General features: G+C 40.8%; 2 protein-coding genes and 1 long non-coding RNA gene across 4 annotated transcripts in view; 2 read left to right on the forward strand and 1 right to left on the reverse strand.

Moving 5' to 3' along the window:
• Positions 1-18486, reverse strand: part of LOC149114744 (uncharacterized) — a 40163-nt gene extending 21677 nt beyond the window's left edge. The window contains exons 1-2 of one of the 2 annotated variants that reach the window (XR_016205888.1): positions 18383-18486; positions 17441-17593 (exon numbers count right to left, since the gene is read on the reverse strand). This is a non-coding gene — a long non-coding RNA (uncharacterized LOC149114744). Of the gene's footprint in view, positions 1-16348; positions 17594-18382 lie in introns of those variants that run through there. The other variant, XR_016205887.1, reaches the window with a different exon arrangement.
• On the forward strand, positions 1443-2238 carry LOC149114747 (uncharacterized). Its single transcript, XM_089284267.1, has one exon. It carries the CDS (start codon positions 1449-1451, stop codon positions 2232-2234), a length of 786 nt encoding a protein of 261 aa, XP_089140393.1. The 5' UTR covers positions 1443-1448; the 3' UTR covers positions 2235-2238.
• On the forward strand, positions 3876-8378 carry LOC149114748 (uncharacterized; the record flags this gene model as incomplete). The annotated part of the gene is made up of 7 exons (XM_089283942.1): positions 3876-4218; positions 5037-5137; positions 5660-5874; positions 6552-6851; positions 6913-7057; positions 7112-7211; positions 7646-8378. Coding segments are annotated over 7 exons (1347 nt in total), but the record flags the coding sequence as incomplete, so codon positions are not given.
• Positions 18487-19320: the final 834 nt, after the last annotated feature.

The raw sequence follows: 19320 nt of genomic DNA on the forward strand, positions 1-19320 counted from the left end.
CAGCCTGGAAAATGGCGGCTTATCTTGGATCTGTCTAGTCCTTTAGGCCATAGTGTCAATGATGGCATTCCAAAAGAACCCTTTTCAGTGCAGTACATGAAGGTTGATGATATCATCGATGGGATCATGCTTCACGGCAGAGGAACGCTGTTGGCAAAGTTCGATGTGGAAAGTGCTTACCGTAATGTCCCTGTCCATTCTGATGATCGTTACCTACTTGGTATGAAGTGGCGTGGGAAATATTTTATTGATATGGCGCTTCCATTTGGACTACGCTCTGCTCCTTTCATCTTCTCGTCCATTGCAGATATGCTCGAGTGGATCCTCAAACACAATTATAATGTGAATTTTCTTTTACACTACCTGGATGACTTCCATACATTGGGCCCTCCTAACTCACCTGTTTGCCAGAACAATATTGATACTTGTGTTAAGCTATTTAAAAAGTGGGGTATTCCTCTTCACCCGAACAAATTGGAGGGGCCATCCACTTGTTTAACTGTGCTCGGTATTGAGCTCGATTCTCTCTCACTTCAGGCCCGTCTGCCGCAGGATAAGTTTGATCGTATTGCTGCACTTCTGGAAGCCTGGTCCCTCAAACAACATTGCACACGGAAGGAGCTGGAATCTCTCATTGGCAATCTCCAACACGCATGTAAAGTAGTTCCTCAGGGGCGTACCTTCTTGAGACGCATGATCAATTTATTGTCAGCCTTTCGACGTGATAGCCACCCAATTAGGATCAACCAAAACTTTCGCTTAGACCTCCGTTGGTGGCGAGAATTTTTCCATTCTTGGGGTGGTCTCAGTTTCCTGCTTTCCCCACAGTGGGCGACCTTGCCTGAATTTTACGTTTCCTCAGATGCTGCTGGTGCTCGGGGTTATGGTGCAATTTGTGATCATGAATGGTTTGTGGGTGAATGGTCAGCTGTTCAGCATCGCTTGGCAATTGCCTACAAAGAGTTGTTTCCGGTGGTTATTGCAGCTTCCCTATGGGGCCACCGATGGGCTTCTAAACGAGTTGAGTTCTGCTCCGACAACATGGCAGTTGTTAGTGTTTTGCGTTCGGGCACCACGAAGGATCCGAACATGATGGTTCTTCTCCGTCACTTGTCACTTGTGGCAACCCGACATTCCTTTGCCTTTACTGCCTCTCATACGCCGGGTAAAGACAACTCGATTGCTGATGCCTTATCTCGTTTTGATTTTCAGCGTTTCCATCATCTTGCTCCTCATGCAGCTCCTGGGGCGACTCCAATTCCGTTAACGCTGCTGGCTCAGCTGCCCGTAATTTGGCAGATAAATGCCAGTTCTATTTGACCAATGGCCTCGCACCTTCTACTCGCCAAGTTTATGCTTCGGCTCAACGTCAGTTCTTAGATTTTTGTAGTCAGGATACTCCCTTCGAGCCAAGTCAGCCTCTTTTACCAGCCAGTGAACAAACTCTGATGCACTTCTGTACCCATTTAGCAGATCGTCTTCACCATTCTTCCATTAAAGTATATTTGTCTGCAGTCCGTTCTTTACACATTGACTATGGCTTCCCAGACCCAATTGTCAACCGTCTTCAACTTCAGCGTCTCTTACGAGGGATCAAACGTCATCAGGGCCCAAATCTCCCTCAGCGCCAACCAGTGACAGCCGACCTTATGTCTGTTTTGCACAAGTCTTTAGATTTTATCAACCCTGACAGTGTCATGCTATGGGCAGCCTGCTGTCTTGGCTTCTTTGGGTTTCTTAGAGCTGGTGAATTTACAGCAAATGGTACCTTTGATCCATCTGTTCATTTGACCGCGGCAGATCTTCAAGTAGATTCCCCCACCAATCCCCAAAGCTTTCGAGTGTTAATCAAGTGTGCAAAGACTGATCCTTTCAGGCAGGGTTGTTTCATCTATCTTGGCCGTGGTTCCCTTCCTCTCTGTCCTGTGACTGCATTAACAAACTACCTTCATCTTCGTGGGCCAGGCACCGGACCTCTCTTTATTCACCAAGATGGCTCTCCTCTTTCTAGATCTTGGCTTTCCTCGTTTCTTCAAACCACTCTACAGGCAGCAGGTATTCCTGGAAAGTTCTCGGGTCATAGTTATAGAATTGGAGCCGCTACAACTGCTGCCCAGAGAGGTGTTCCTGATCATCTCATTAAGACAATGGGTCGCTGGTCGAGTGATGCTTACTTGTTATATGTGCGCACACCTGTGGAAACCATCCTTTCAGTAGCTGAACGACTTGCCTAACAGGTATGGTTTTTGTCACTAATTTGCCAGTTACTGGGTGCCTACGGATTTCGGCATTTTTCTCGGGGCTCTGGCCTCCCCATCCATGAGCCCCTCTCTTCTCCGAGCTGGCTAGCGCGCTGCTCGGAGGTCCTCCGGCTTGGCATGGGGGCTCATGGCTGGCTTGCCAGGATTTGCCAGCCATGGGAGCAGTCTCGATCTAGGAGCTGGCTGCCAATAGTGGAAGCTCCTGGATATCACAGGCACCCAGCCTCCATTTTGCGATGCAGTTGTTAAATGCAGTTAAATGCAATTTAACGGAGTTAACAACAAAGAGCGCCAGTGTTGTCTGGAGTCAGCGGCGTTTCATACATGGGCATGCGCCAGATCCCATGTGCTCTTTGACTGAAGTGTGTTTAGCGTTACAGGCACTAGCGTGTTATTTGCGTGGCAGTTCATGGGACCTCATCTTCAAGGCTTCCTCCCTCCCCCCCATTTCCCTCCCTCTTTTCCACTGTTCACACAGTGTGATGGGTGCCTGCTCTCCCTTCTGCGTGGGGGCTCATGGCTGGCTTGCCAGGATTTGCCAGCCATGGGAGCAGTCTCCATCTAGGAGCTGGCTGCCAATAGTGGAAGCTCCTGGATATCACAGGCACCCAGCCTCCATTTTGCGATGCAGTTGTTAACTTGGTGTATTTTTGCCTTTAGTTAATATGTATCTTATTCTATACATGTACATCTTAATAATTCCTATGTATTAGTTTTTAATTCTTAGTCACCTGGACCCCATTGATAACAGTACTTTGTACTTAAGGGTTATCCTGGGTAAATATTCAACTATTATTACTACAGAGATTTAAGATTTCGGTTTCTCCCACCTCCTCTACCCAGAAGGAACTTCTGTGATGCAACTGCCACAAAGCCATTGACACCTATTTACGTATTTTTGACGATTCACAGAAAATCATAGTCAGTAGTCATTAGTAAAAATTTGAATTAAATGTACATGTAGTGCAAGATCTTTTTGCTCAAATAAATTTTGAATAGGTACATTTATATTGCAAGTTAATAGTAAGTTGAAAAAAATAATTTCAATTGGGACTCGGAGTTATTGTTTCAACATTTCTTACTATTGATGGTAATTTGTTCATGTGGCCGTAACAATGCGGTAGAATTATGAAGGATTATACAGGTTGGCATTTCAGAACGTGGCCGCTTAGCCCTATTAACGGACTTTCATTATGGGAAAAGATATAGCCCTTTCGCCGGGACAAAAAAAAATCAATGAATAACTAAATAAATGAAAAAGTAAATAAGTAAAAAGACTGTCCTAGGCAGCTAGCTGCAAGTCTAGCTTCCACTGTAGTTCCCAAGGGATGCGCCATTGTTTGCAACAGGTCACACCTCGTTGGAAGTCACTTTGAGTGGCTTCCCGGCTTCGCGTGGCGTCATTTCAGATTCGCATCAGACGCGGCTTGCTCAGACTCTAGATATGGAATACCCGCAAACCTTGGAGGGCGACCAGCAGAGGCGCGCTACTATCGCTGAATACGATCTAACTTCCAGCGAGGACGAACTTCAGCCAGATCAGAGCTACATTTACTGTTCCGTGACTAAGCTGCCAGCATTATGTCCCGAGAGCTATGAGGAAGACACCAGTGATGCGTCAAGTCAAAGCAACATCAGCCAGCCAGCAAAAGACCACGTCTGTTTGACCTCACCTGCCATGCCTCGCCAGGCCCGAGCGAGCCGGAAAGCGAGCCAGAAACGAAGCCAGCAGTAGTCCAAGTTGTGACCATTGCCAGCTCCTCTGAAGAGGAAGAAGTCCAGCCTGTCCCCGCTCCCTCCAGGAAGTCTTACACGCTTCGAATGCAAGATCTCCCGGGTCAACTCGCGCAATTTCTCAAGGAGGCGAGGTCATTTTTCACCTGGCCTCATGCGTTGGAGAGACATGGCCAACAGGTCGCAACCAGTACCTACAGCAAAGCCGAGGAACGCATTCTTTGTGAGTACTTCACTTTTACTGTTATGTCTTCAATTAAACTTTTCTGTTGCTCGCATGTTTTGTCGCAAACAGATTCAAGGTGACAACTTCTCCGCGACTTCTCCGATTTTTGCATTAAGCTGTTCTGAAATTAGTGCTAGGCAAATCAATTCATCACAAACATTCTCTTTGAACGGCTTAAGGAAGGCTTAACCTCGATTTGCGGATTGAAATCAAACTTCCTCGATGAATATTGATGTTTTTGAAGACGCGGGGAAACAACCTGAAAAGTCCACCCTTAATTTCTTTCTCAAACCTGCACTCCGTTTGCATTCTAGCCATCCGCAGCCAAAGACTCTTCTTAACAGTTTCAGCGCTCTAATACAGCAATTGTTCATAAAAAAAAAATGGACCGCACGTTTTAGGTTTCTTGCCACACAAATGTCAATTTTGGCTCTTGAAAAAAATCTGTTAAAATCCTGTGACAAGGCTTTTGAAGTTTACCATCAACGAGGAACGAACGAAAATGGATAACTTCGAAAAACGGAGAGATTTTAAAACACCGCTTAAAATATTTTCCGTCCCCACCAGCCCGCATAAGTGTGAAAACGCGCGTATTTTGGTTCAAAACGGATACCCGCTTACAAGGGCGTTTTCCAAAAGTTCCGTTTTCCATGCAAACACTTTCAGCATTAACCTGGCACTTTCAAATCAATTCAGGACTTTGAAGAGCGTTTTAGAAAAGCTCCGTTTCGCTGGACAATTTATCCGGATAAAAGTGTGGCACTGCCGAAACAAACAAAACCTTTTCATGAAAGACCTTCTCTCTGACTCCTTAGGTTTCCTGGGTCACGTAAGACCCGTTCGTGCCGAAAAGCCACTGTCACCAGAAGTCTTCAACAGCTCACACCTCATAGAAGCTTATCTGGACTTTCTCAAGGTAGGTTCGTTACTTTTAGTTTGTCCAAAAGCACATGCACTGCAATTCCGAGTGTCGATGGACTTGCTTTTAATATTCATTCTGACAGGCGCAAAGTGTGAATCCCTCTTGAAAATCATCCTAGGCATGGCTCTTTTGTGCTCACGCCTTTCTTTTGGTACAAATGTGTCGTGTTGCGCTTGATCCTGAAGCAAAATTGAACGTTTGGTGTCTATTTTGAAATTTCACCTCTGTTTTTTTTCTTTTTTGGCCTCGTGATAGCATATTTTATGTTTGAATTGATATGTTAATGTTTCTACTTTTATCATGATATGTCAAGGCCTTTTGAATGCGCTATGAAAACGTATTATTATTATTATTTTATTATTATTATTACTTTCATCATCATTATTATCAATTACGAACCAGTTAAAACAGGTGGAACTCCGAATTACCAACCAGTTTATATGAATGAAATTCGGTAAAATGCTGTTATTTGACGATCTCTTCGTGTAATTTTTTGGTCCATCCACTCTATTTCAGGACGACAGACAGCTTAGTGCAGCTACAATAAGCAATCACGCAAGCATCCTTCTCTACGCTCTCAAATACTACCATCGGGATAATGCTCCCAGGTTTGCAGAGGTGCCCATAATATCGCAACTGCGGAAGATGGCTACAGTCCTTCAAAAACAAGGGGACTTGGAGAGGACCTCTACGCGAGAAGACCTGCAGGCTCTAAATAAATGGCCGGATTGGTGAGTATACTGGTTATAGATTAAGGCCCTGAAATGGGTGCATTTTTCCAATTCATCCCGATTAATGCATGTAGACGGGTCCGGACTTAAGGCGGGAAGCAAAACTAAACCAAATCACCATGCTCTGCAACATTATTTTACCGTCATACCAGGTGACAAGGATACAAACGTTTTAAAACAACAACAAAACAGAGATCCCGAGTTTTCGTTAGCTTCTTTAATGACATTTTAAAGTATCCCATCCACGTAAGGAATATGTTCGAGGAGCACATTCCGACACTGCCTGTACCTAAAACTACTACTTATATGGCCTTCGCTGATTTTCTTATCATGTCGTTAATGTTCCAACTTTGAACCTTAATGACTTTAAAACAGTATTAGCTAGCCTTAACCTAGTCTAAATTTGGGACACTTTGTAAGTGAAATGAAAGGAAATTTCTTAATATAGTATTTTAAAATATTCAGTCTACAGATTTACTTCATTTTAGCCCTTCATTGTAAATATTGTACAGAATTGTAGTTTGTATGTTGCTCTATATGTTGGTTTCTCTTGTTATTTTTCTCTGGGAAAAATTTGCTTGTATCATAGCTACTCTTGTAGTTTATGCGGGTATGCACGTGTTACCGATCTACTCATTCGTTTACACATATTTTTCCTTTGCCTTCTTCCTTTTAAGGGACGAAGAACTCGAGGCAAGGTCTCTACAGAGGTCCCGGTTTGAGATGGCCAGAGGCAAAAGAGAGAGGGCGCGAGAAGCATGCGATCTTTTCCTACTATTGCTCTATTGCCATATTCCGCTGGGCCGAGGTCTGGAATTCAGGACGCTGGAGGTCGTCCACGATGCAGAACTTCCAGAGCCCTTCGCGGCAGCTCGATTCCACAATAGAAATATTGCTCTCTTGCAGAAAGATGGTGGGCTTACTATACACGTGCAAAAATACAAGACCTACCAGAGCGCTGGAAGGACACCATCGTAGTAGGGGTACCTTGGTACTTCCCGGCACTCGTTATAGAATAACTAACCACCTTCCCTGCAGCGGGGCAGTCCAGACTGTCACCATTCCTTTCTCCCCCTTCCCTCCCCCTTCCTTTCGGGCCCTTCATATCAGTGACCGGGCACAGACAAACTCGGAGAAAAACCTCAACATTAAGTCTATGTTTGGGAAAGTTGTCAAGATCAAGGCAGAGTATTTTCCTTCAAGTGGTTAATGATGGCCTCTCTCTCCCTTCCTACAGGCGGATAGCGAACTCCACAGGCTTTTCAAGCAGTTTGTTGCAGTTTTCAGAGCGGAACTTTGCTCTGGACGGAACAATGACTACCTTTTTGTGGTGGGTATCTGAGTTAAAAGCAACCTAGTAAAACACAAGCGTATCCAGTTAAAACCTGCAAGTAAACATTAGCCCGGCCAGGTTTTCACATCGACGGTAATTAGCACAAAATTAGCACAATCAGGTTCTCAATTCACTTCCTGAAGGGGAAAGAAAAACAACAAAAAAAAGATGGTCACATTTCCACATTTTTCGTTTTTAACACGTCGTCTTTTTTATTCTGCAAATACTTCTACGAGGGCCACTGGTTTTTCACCGATTACTGTTGTGTGCTCCCCTCAATAAATAAAATCGATTATCATGATTAGCTAAGAGCACTCAGCCTATTCCTTGCATGAAATCTGCATGCCAAATTAAGTACTTCTCTAGAAAACGACTACAACCATGAGAGAAATAATTTGAAGCAAACGCTGATCTTGAGTCTGTGTTATTTCAGAATACATGGCGAGCCGTACTCCAGTGCTTCCTTTACAAAGCGTTTCCAGAGACTCTTTGAGCGACTGACTGGCCGTCAGGTGTCAATCAACATACTCAGGTCGTCTTTCCTAACCTGGGCATACTCCCAACTCAGCTCTGGACAATGATACTACCTCTCACATGGCTGATCTTGCAGCCAAAGGTAGCACTGTAGCCATAGCAGCTTTTGAGGATCCCGTCTATGATTTCTACCTTTTAAAATTTACTTCAGATGGTGTGGAAGAGCTAGAGGAGCTACTGACTGATGATTATTCCTGCCATTACCCTAGTGGCAGTGCTGTCCTCAAAGGTCACTTCTTTTTAAGGGAAAATCTTCAAGACATGACATACACTCTCGACACCAAACGTTTAGCTGTAGTTATTGCTGCATGTTTTACTGCATATGATTCACTGCCCTTCAACATGATGTCCACGATGATACTTGCGCTTTCTAAATTTACTCTCATCAATTTAAACAACCTTTCCCTCTCCAAAGGTCGAGGTCAAAACATGAGGAAAATCATTCTCTGGTTAGATTGTGAAAAAGTCCCAAAGGGACGCGCATATGTAGCACTATCTCGCATACATAAACACTACGATTTGTTTTTCATGTATAAAACTTAAGTTTAACAGTATTGGTCTGTAGAATTACATCCAAGCGACTAACTTCCATTTAAGATTCACCATCGTTTTTCTTTTATCTCACAGATGACGTCTCAGCAGGGGTTTCAATAACAGTTATAAGCAGCCACTGAAGGTGTAATAGGCGACTGTGACCACTAAAGGGACCTTAAGGCCCCTTTCCCCGAGAGGGGTATGGGGACAGCCTCCCCAGAAAAATTTGAAATCTAGAAGCTCACTCAGAAATGCGATTTCCAGCGTTCTGGGCGTCAACAAGCGTGCTGTTGATGGGAATTTTTATGGACCACAAAGCAGGATTTTTTTTGACAAACTATTAATTTTTTGATGCAAAGAGGTGCATTTTGAACACCTTTCTAGGCAGATATCTCTCATTGACACTTGATATCCACTTAGGCAGGTAATCAATCCAAAGAAATGATAACATTATTCCTACCGGTTGTTGAAGACTGGTTCCCGTGAGAGTTTGTCCCAGAGTCCTTGAAAAACCGCTTAAACACATTAATATTTATGTCCGTTGTATTGTTCCTGTAATCTTTAATAAAAATTCCAAATTACATTACATTGAACCAGTCAATCCAATGAATTTGAAGACAGCTTAAAACAGAATACAAGATTCCTTAATATAAGCTGCCTTAGTGTGTCAGTGTATGATTGTATACCTAGTTAAAAATTACTCTAAACTCATATTAAAAAATAAGATAATCACAATAAAAAATTAGCACTGAACTTATCATAAAAATAAGCAAACAATTTCTTGCGTTCCGCTTACATTTTCTAGATGCCATGTTGCTTTGTCATGATATCAAGGCTTCAGTTTTTCAGTGTAACGCTGGACGTTGAAATTATCGCGTGCGCTTCAGTTTTTTGGCCTTGGGTCTGTTTTGCCCGGTTTTTTGTAGCATTTAAAAATTTCAGTAGTCATTGTTGTTGTTGTATTTGCTTTTTGTTTTATTAATATCATTTTAATTTACATTAATGAAATCCAAACAGACGGCAGTAAGAGGTCCTACAGGCAGCGGTAGACTGCCGGTAACCAGCTTTTATTGAAACCCGTCTCAGGGTAAGTTTACTTATAGTTAGCAAGATACATCGCAGCGGAGTGAGCTGGTATAACCATGTAAGCTGTAAATTTATGATCCCATATTGAATAAAAAAAGAGATGACTACTTCGAAGAGAAAGAGTTGCTCAGTATAATGAAGCCCAATACATGCGAATTCCTGTCAGTGTGAAGGTCTTCTGTCTTCTTTCGGAATTTGGAGAAGCAGTAGAAAAGTGTCCCTCTATTATCAGAAATCTGATGCGCCATGTTAATCTGCATGAAGTATTAGACCATCTGGACAAAACATACCATATTCCATACCAAAAACATACCCTATTCCTGGAGCCCAAGCTGCCAAAAATATTTTGACACTCTTAAACTCTCGTTTCGGTATCGTTTCGTTTCGGTCTATTCCTATCCATTTTGTTTCAGCCATGAATCCAAGAGTCAAATTTTGACATGTATATGCACTTAAGACCCTAATCAGAGGCAGAATAAAGGCTAGGTAGCAAAGTGGTGTCACGTTTCCAAGTTTTAACATCCATTGTCTTCACACGGTGGATCACAACCAAATACAATAATATTGTAATTGCCCCAGACATGTATCTGAAAGCATCTAAAGTCAAGGCGTAAGCGAGATTTAGACTGCAGTCTGATGCAGAAGAAATTAATAATTATTATGTTGTGTATGAAACACAAAATATTTGCTACTGGATGGGTGACAATAAAACCAGTCATTCAGCATGCACTGTTGGAAGAAGACCCTCGGCAATAAACGGTGCTAGCCACAAGTTCCACACAGTCTAAAAGCAGTTTAGACAACAAACAAATTCTGAAAGAAAGGCTGAGGGGATGGATGTAGTCGCTTTTCCAAATTTTAATACATGCATTCCATAGATGATCAGTCAGCACCATAATCTGAGTAACAGTAAGGGCAACATTATTGCAGTTAACCAAGTTACTAAATAAAAATTCTTTCTTTGTTGGAAGTGTTTGCTAGGTATTATTTTATTGTGTGATCGGGTTTTTGAGCCAAGTACACCTCAGGAAAAAATCTATATTGAAGTTGGCAAGGAAATTGTAAATGGTAGGTTGTAAGTGGTCTTATGCAATAATTTTTTTCTGCAGGTAGCATCTTTTGAACCTTTAAATGATACATACATTCTGCTGAATTTGGACTTGTTTCACTCCAACACTGCCGGTGTAATTGATGCTTCTATATGACAGCTTTAAACAAGAATTAATTTATACCAAAACTTTCCTTTATGTTCCCATGTTTCATTAGTATATTTTCTACATTACTGTCACTTTTCATGACCTTCACTGCCCCTTTATTATCTTTACCTGTAAACTCATGGCATATTATATTTTAATGAAAGCCTTCCTCTTAAATCAATTTTCAATGTCAAATTTTATATGTAAATAGCTTTTCAATGATTGTTTATTGATAATCTTTGAGTATTTTTTTTTAATTATCCTTATCATTGTCTCTGAAAAGCCCCCATGGGGAGTTGACAATAAAAACTTGTGTTGTATTGCATTGTAATGACATCTTTTAGATGTGGAGGCATTGTTTGCTTAATTTGTTTCCTTTTATATTTAGCATATCCAATATATCTTCAAACAAGAATCACCTTAGGAAAGGCACCTTGAGGCAGACAGCCTCTTACGACCAGTCTGCAAAAAAATATATTAATTGGTGGATCAATTACATGAAACCCCCTTCATTTTTAGTACACTGTACAGTGGAGGATGGGCTCCATTTTTTCCTGGCCATGAAAGAGTCAAGGTGTGCACTGGGTTTAGACCCTAATCAAAGGCAGAAAAAGGCTCAGGGCAGAATAAAGCTATGTTTCCAAGTTTTAACAGCTGTCTTCATTGAATGAGCCACAACCATAACTAAGCCCTTTCCACTCTGCAACTGCCACTTCTTCACCATTACTTGGTCCTTGTATCAAATGAAATCCTACAAGCAAGCAAAGTTGCTTCCAACCACAACGCAATCATGGCTGAAGATTTCGGCCAAATTTTGATCCCCTTGGACTGTTGACCTCATTTACTATTCAGTGGAGGGTTTTATTTCAAGTACTCCACAATAAGTGCAATGACTGCAATAAGTGCAATGTTTGGCTGGAAATTTTGTCACATTAAGCTTTGTTGGAGCTAGGCCCCTTTTTTCAAAACCATGACAAACCCTTGCCACCCAGATATCACTTTGTCTTATGATTTTATTTCAGGAAGCATTCCTTAAAACTAAGCCACTTTGGGATTAAGTTAATCCAGACTGTTTGGATGTTCAAGGAAGCTGGAACGAGTCATCGATTGAGCCACAATGACAAGGGGCCTGAGAATGACATTTTTCTTCTATTGCATTTACAGACCACTGTTGTTTCCCTTTACAAACCATCCCCAGGTAATCTGCCACAGCTGATAGCTGTCGAACAAGATTCACCTGCAAAGGTGCTGGTTCAGCCAGCTTCTCAGCAGCCCACAGTTAGACCAACTCCACGTACTAAGACTCTGGCACTAAGTCCTTTACAGCGACTAGACTTAATGTCCTCTGTCAGACCAGTGCAACACAGTTTGTTCCATGGCACATAACCAGACAAACAACCAGACGTCCTGGGATATTTGAAACAGATATGCAAGCAGCAAACAGCTGGCCGAACAGCAGAAACAGCTTGCCGAACAGCAGCAGCAGACACAAGGCCCTGACCCCTTAATCGCAATCCTTTGCGGGTACCCCGAACCATTCAACCATGTGCCAGTTGTTGCGGCCAACTAGCAGCCGAATGAACAAACTGATATTGATTAGGTCACGGTGCTCAGTAGCACATGGTTTTTTGTCTTAAAAGTAGTTTCGTGACAGGGACTGCGATTGCTATGTTCGTTTGTTACAGTTTTTGTACTTTTCCCACCGTTTATCGCACAGAATATGTAAGTATGAGGTTTGCAATTTCCTTTTACCCCAAAGTGTTGTTAATTTAGGTTTTCTTTGTTCAGTTTTTACCCTAGGCATAGATCAATTCAAGACAATACAAAAATAACAGTGGACATGTCTGTCATTTGAAAGTTGTATACAATCACAAGATGACCTGGATTAAAGCATTGTGTTCTACAACTATGCGCCAAAAAAGCTCTCTGCAAATTGTCCCCAACACCAGTCCTCCCTACTTCCTCTATACCAGTTCCTCCAATTCCACCAGTACCGTTGTTGTCTTCTGTACCAGATCCTCCAACTGCATCTCCCCTAGAGAAGCCATTTTCTCCTCAGTCTCCTGATGATGACACCATACTCCATCTACGATTGCAGTCAATGTCATAGAGGGACTTTGCAGTGCAACTGCTACGCCATATATTCAGGCTCCATGAACTAGAAGGGTACAGTTTTAGGGGAGTCCAGGGCAAGCTTCCCCTAAACACTGAGAAGCCTGGTAAGATTTGGTTCAGATGGAAACCAAACTGGTACTCAAATAGTAGACTATGACACCCCGAATGACCCATCAGCTGCTTGTAGACTAATTTCTCCAAGATCTTTGACAAAGTAGGGAGAATTGAAATAGGCCTGTAATTGTCGATCTCAGCAAGAGAGGGGGATCACCTTTGCCACTTTCCACTCACTAGGCACAACTCCAGTTACCAGAGATAAATTGATGATAAATGTCAAAGGCTTAGTTAAAACAAAAGCAACGCCTTTGAGCAGTCCCAGAGAGAAATTATCCAATCCAGACACTTTTGTCCACTTGAGATTTTTTAACTCTTGAACAATTTCTGATTCTTCCACAGCATTAAAAGTAAACTGACTTTCCATACATTGATCGGGAAGATTTCTTCAGCAGGTTTGCTCCAGACAAAGTCACAGAGAATCATTACTTCTAGAGTTTTATTTAGGAAAGCCTTGGACGATTATTACTTGTAATTTTCATTGTATTTTTAAGGGTTTTTAACTTGGTGTATTTTTGCCTTTTAGTTAATATGTATCTTATTCTATACATGTACATCTTAATAATTCCTATATATTAGTTTTTAATTCTTAGTCACCTGGACCCCATTGATAACAGTACTTTGTACTGAAGGGTTATCCTGGGTAAATATTCAACTATTATTACTACAGAGATTTAAGATTTTGGTTTCTCCCACCTCCTCTACCCAGAAGGAACTTTTGTGATGCAACTGCCACAAAGCCATTGACACCTATTTACGTATTTTTGACGATTCACAGAAAATCATAGTCAGTAGTCATTAGCACAAATTTGAATGTGCATGTAGTGCAAGATCTTTTTGCTCAAATAAATTTTGAAGAGGTGCATTTATATAGCAAGTTTATAGTAAGTTGAAAAAAATAATTTCAATTGGGACTCAAGAGTTATTGTTTCAACATTTCTTACTCTGCTACTTTTATGTCTAGATGGTACCATGAACATGACAAACTTTAAGAGTGTTCATGGATATTCTGGAGTACTACAATCTCAGACCACTCATATTAGCGGTCATACTCTTGATCTTGCAATTACCAAATCAAATGACACATTTCTTAGTGGTATTTCAATTTTTGACCCAGTGATCTCAGACCATTCTGCTGTAAAAATTAATCTGCAGCTACAGAAACCTCAGTTCAAGAAGGAAACTAGGAACTATCAAAAACTCCACTCAATTGACTATGATGCCCTCTGTGATGACATTAATAATTCCTCTTTAATTAAAGAACCATCTTCTCACTTAGACATCTTGGTTTATCAATATGATAACGTGCTGCACTCATTGTTAGACCGACATGCACCTATCAAGCAATGTGTGGTTACAGTTTGTCCATCAGCACCCTGGTATTCAACTGAGATTGCTCAGAATAAATGCATTAGAAGAAAACTAGAAAGAAAGTGGCGTTCTACCCGACTTCCAAGTGATCGCGAACTATACGTTCACCAATGTAGTGTTGTCAACAACTTAATTGACTCAGCAAAATCAGCTTATTACACTACCGTTATCAGTGATTTCTCAGGCGATCAGAGGATGTTATTTAAAACTGTTAACAAATTACTTCAGAAACAGAAAGTACAACAATATCCTTCCTGTTTTCCCGACTCCACTAGCCTTGCAGATGCATTCAACAATTTTTTCACCAGTAAAATTGACAAGATACACAATGCACTTACAGACAGAGCTCCTGAGAATGTCTTCAGTTCACCTCATACTACTGACAGACCTCTGTGTGATGTGCAGATTCAAAACTTTCAACAAGTTACTTTGGATATGGTAGAGAAATTTGCTGTGAAGACATTAACAAAATCATTTGAACTTGATCCACTTCCAGCATCTGTTCTATAAACATGCTTTCCCATCATCCTACCTACACTAACATCGATTATAAACATGTCCCTCAAGAATGGTGTGATGCCACATGTTTTGAAAGTTGCTGTATTAAAACCGCTTCTCAAGAAACAAGATGCTGATTTTGAGCAATTACAAAATTTCCACCCAATCTCAAATCTAACATTTGTGCCCAAGCTAATAGAGAAGGCTGTTGCTTCGCAATTAAACGACCATATACTGAGGCACCATCTTGACGAGACATTTCGATCCACATATAAAGCATTTCACAGTACTGAAACGGCCCTCGTTAGAGTTCACAATGATATTCTCACTGCTATTGATAACAATAACTCTGTTATTCTACTTCTACTCAACCTATCTGCCGCCTTTGGTACCGTGGACCATTCCATCTTATTATCAAGGTTATCTAGTCACTTTGGGATCAAGGGAACAGTACTCGCCTGACTAAGATCTTATTTAACATCACGAAAACAGTTTGTTAACGTCAATAAATGCAGATCCTCTCAACATTTCTTGGAATGTGGCATCCCACAGGGATCAGTCCTTGGCCCTTTTTTATACCTACTATATACCTCTCCTCTTGCTGACATTGTTAAGTGTTACAACTTAGAGTATCCCTTCTATGCTGACGACACCCAGCTCTATGTGGCATTTAAAACTGACTGTCTTGATAAAATGGTAGAGTGTAAAACTACTATCAAGCAATGTGTCCGTGATATAGACAACTGGATGGTCATCAACAAGCTCAAACTAAATCAAGACAAGACTGAAGTTGTTCTTATCAGCTCAAGATATCATCCCAGTCCTTCTTTAGAGTCTCTTCAAATTGGCAACGTGATAGTTGTACCATCATCCTCAGCTCATAATCTTGGCGTTATTTTTGATAAGTGTTTTAACTTTGAGGAACACATAAAATCAATTTGCAAGTCTTCTTATTATCACATAAGAAATATCGCCAAAATCAGAAAGTACATTGACGAGGAGAGTGCTAAAATTGTTGTTCATGCCTTTGTTACTGCGAAATTAGATAGCTACAATTCACTGCTATATGGTCTTCCAAAACATCTACTTTAAGATACTTTAAGATTACAATCTATTCAAAATACAGCAGCTCGTGTTGTTACAAGTACTAGGAAATTTGATCATATCACCCCCGTCCTAAAACAGCTCCACTGGTTACCTGTTTGCTACCGTATAATTTTTAAAATTCTCCTACTGGTCTACAAAGCTCTCAATGGAACAGCGCCTTACTACATCTGTGAATTACTTAAGTACAACACCTCTCAACGGAAATTAAGATCATCCTCTCAACACCTTCTGGCGACCCCGAAAGCTAGACTGAAAACATATGGAGAGAGAGCATTTGCTGTGGCGGCACCGAGACTATGGAACTCAATCCCACTTGAACTGAGATCCAGTAGTTCGATTGACATCTTTAAACGGCATTTAAAAACATATCTTTTTAAACAAGCTTTTTAACTCTTTTAATTTTTAGATTTTTTTTTTTCCCTCCCCTTTTTTAGCTTTTTAAATATTTTTTTATTTAATGTTAAGCGCCATGGACAAATAGTGGATTGGCGCTATATAAATATTTTATTATTATTATCATTACAAGTATTATGGGCTTTAGAACCTGTTCTTGTTGAAGAATGCGTTTTTGTTTTATTTGAGTTGCTAATAAATGCATTCCATCGCGCGTAATATGTTCGAAGCCAGGAGAACTCAACTGCCGTTTGTGAAAGGAAACTGGTTTGAAATAAAACGTTTCTGAGAGTTTCATTCCTATTCTCAAAAGTATTAACTGGGAATTAAAGTAAGTTAAAGACGGTTGTTTCACTTAAAAGCTATGAGGACAATTATTTAAGATTCGCAAAATAATAAGGAGTTCAAGCAACTGCTTCAATTTTCTTCCCAATTTCTTGACAGCTTACATGTAAATTATAAAGATCAAGCTTGCAAGTGTTAATAAATAGTAGTTTGTTGGTGAATTTCCAAAGCAATCCAAAACTTGAAATAATGATAGGTTTCATTTCATTTCACAATATGCAAAGCATTATTTCCCCAACAATGCTTGATATAAAGAAACTTGTAGGAAAGCATAACAAACAGTCATGTGTGCATGCGTATATACACATGCATATACGCTTATGGCCATCCACACATACACGCATATAAATTACACAAACAAAAAATATTTGTATAAATTGCCTAGGCATAATTCATTTATATCTGAGCTGCACTGTAGCTTAGAGCCAACAAAAATGTATTAAAATTAGGCAGAATGTAGCTGTATTTAAGTGTCAATGCAGGAACTAAAAAAATATTTTCCTGTTGGTATAAAATGCATGTGTGCCACTATGGCATTAATCGAGTCTTTTGCTATCAAGCGTATACAAGGTTTGACAGCTCTCGAACTTTAAAATTATATTTTAGGACTTTTACATATTACTTTTAATATCTGGAAACCTTAACCTTGTAATCACCTCTAGCCACCAGAGGTTAACGTATCTGTATTTGGTTGAGAAACATGTTCCCATTTTTTCCACTAGGTTTTTGGGTTTAAATATCAGGCAGTTGCACAAGCTTTATGGCCTGAGAAGTATATATTTTGTTGGGTACCTTGCAACTAGCTATATAGTATCGTACTTGATTTATGTAAACGCTACATGGACTGCATCAAACACTTGAGCTCACAGCTCGAGCTGCACACCCATCCCTGTGTATATTTAGTAGTGAATATAAAACTAATAGAAAGTAAATTGCTTACCACTTCACCACTGATGTAGTTCTTGTTAGCACCTGTACAACTGTTCTTGTAGTTTCTTTACTTTTTCATATTCCGTCTTGTACGTTTGTTCCCATTCTTCTGCACTAAGCTCCTTATTCCCCTTTATGAAATACTTTATTGGTAGTCTTGGCTCTACAGAGTAAAAATATGGCACATTCAATAAATAATCAACCTTCATGGGAATCTTCAGCCATAACCTTCACTTCACTCCACCAAACATGAGAGGGATCTTATCACCATTTGAGATTGGCTGAGTAGTCCAATTGTAAGTAATTGGTATAAAAGAAAAAGGTAAAGTCTGCATACGAGCCAAGTGGCCCACCAGGCCGGAGCTTATCCCGGTTTTTGTCGCATGAAGCGACTAGGAGTATTTCTACTCCCCCCTGGATGGGATGCTAGTCCATCGCAGGGTTACCCCCAGCATTAAGTTCGCCGGTACCCATTTATACACCTGGGTGGAGAGAGGCACTCTGAGAGTAAAGTGTCTTGCCCAAGAACACAACGTAATGTCCCCGGCCAGTGCTAGAACCTGGACCGCTTGATTCGGAAACGAGCGAACTAACCATGAGCTTACATTGAACGCCATTGAACGAACCGGCGAACCACTAGTTCAAACAGTCTTACACCTTGCTGATATCACAAGGTTTACGAAACAATAATGTGGTCTTAGTTTCTATTTCTACGTTGCTTCTCTGGGAAATTTGGGCAATTTTTGGGCAATATTACGAGAACTTAAGCTTATTTACAAGCAAGGTATGAAAGAGCACGAGGTTTCAGCTGTTTTATGTGTCTTCTCGCGTTCGACTTGCCTTGAAAACTGCTGAAATTTTAGTGCAAAATCGGTTCCCTTTGCCATTTAACTTCGTCGTCTCCATAGTGCAAGAAAGTAACAACATTTCTGTAAACTAAGAATGCACATACCTCGCTTCTTTACGGAGTTAGCAGCTCCACAGACAACATACATGTACCAATTTGAAACTGCCGCGCGCGACGCTGCTAGCACATGTTTACCCGTTTTTGCTGCATCCACTGCGTTTTCCGATTGGAGGAGAATGTGTCACGTGCCAACCCCTTTGTCACGGGGGTCAGGTGCTCCCTGGGGAAACACAGGGCGAAATATGCAAAACAATTTTATTAAAATGACTGTTTCCAACCTTCTAAATGTGTCAACCTCAGGGTAACAAGAAAACGACAAAGCTCCGAAAGATTTTACAGGTTAATGGATGTCAGGATGAGAAACTTGAAAGACACCTTAAAATTGTCTCTTCGCCACTAAGCTTCCGCGAAAGACGTTGGCGTCACCTACTGTCTCGAAGGACTTGAGTGGACTGCACACATTGCTCAAGCAGTGACAAAATCTAATAGAATGCAGTGATTTCTAAAAAGAAACTGCTCGGTTGACCTCAATAAGGAGTCTCTGAAGCAGCTCTGTATCTCCCTTTTGCATTCTAACCTGTGCTACGCCTCACAGCTTTCCTCGTTACAGTCTCCTACATGGATGCTGGAAGTAGAAAATAACCAAAGAAGAGCTACACGTTTTATTTGCAAAACTTTAAACTTTCATACAAGGACAGACTTTTGAACTTTAACCTCCTACCTGTTCACTATTGGCTGGAATACCTTGATTTATCATTTTTCTTTAATTGTAATTCTGAACTTTGTCCAATTCTGTAGTGGGCATTCCCGTCGGGGATCTTCGTGGTTTTTCCACGATATTAAACCCACCAAGACATCTCTTTTCCCTATAGTAACTCTTTCTTCATATGAATAACTAATTTGTGGAATGCGTTACCTATCACTATAAGGTCGGAGGTAAACTAAAGTTAGTACCTTTTAAGAAAAAGTTATAATCGTTTTTT

This window comes from Orbicella faveolata, unplaced genomic scaffold (genome assembly GCF_042242905.1).
Source record: "Orbicella faveolata isolate gen_17 unplaced genomic scaffold, um_ofav_v1 contig_13, whole genome shotgun sequence".
Taxonomy (NCBI): Eukaryota; Metazoa; Cnidaria; class Anthozoa; order Scleractinia; family Merulinidae; genus Orbicella; species Orbicella faveolata.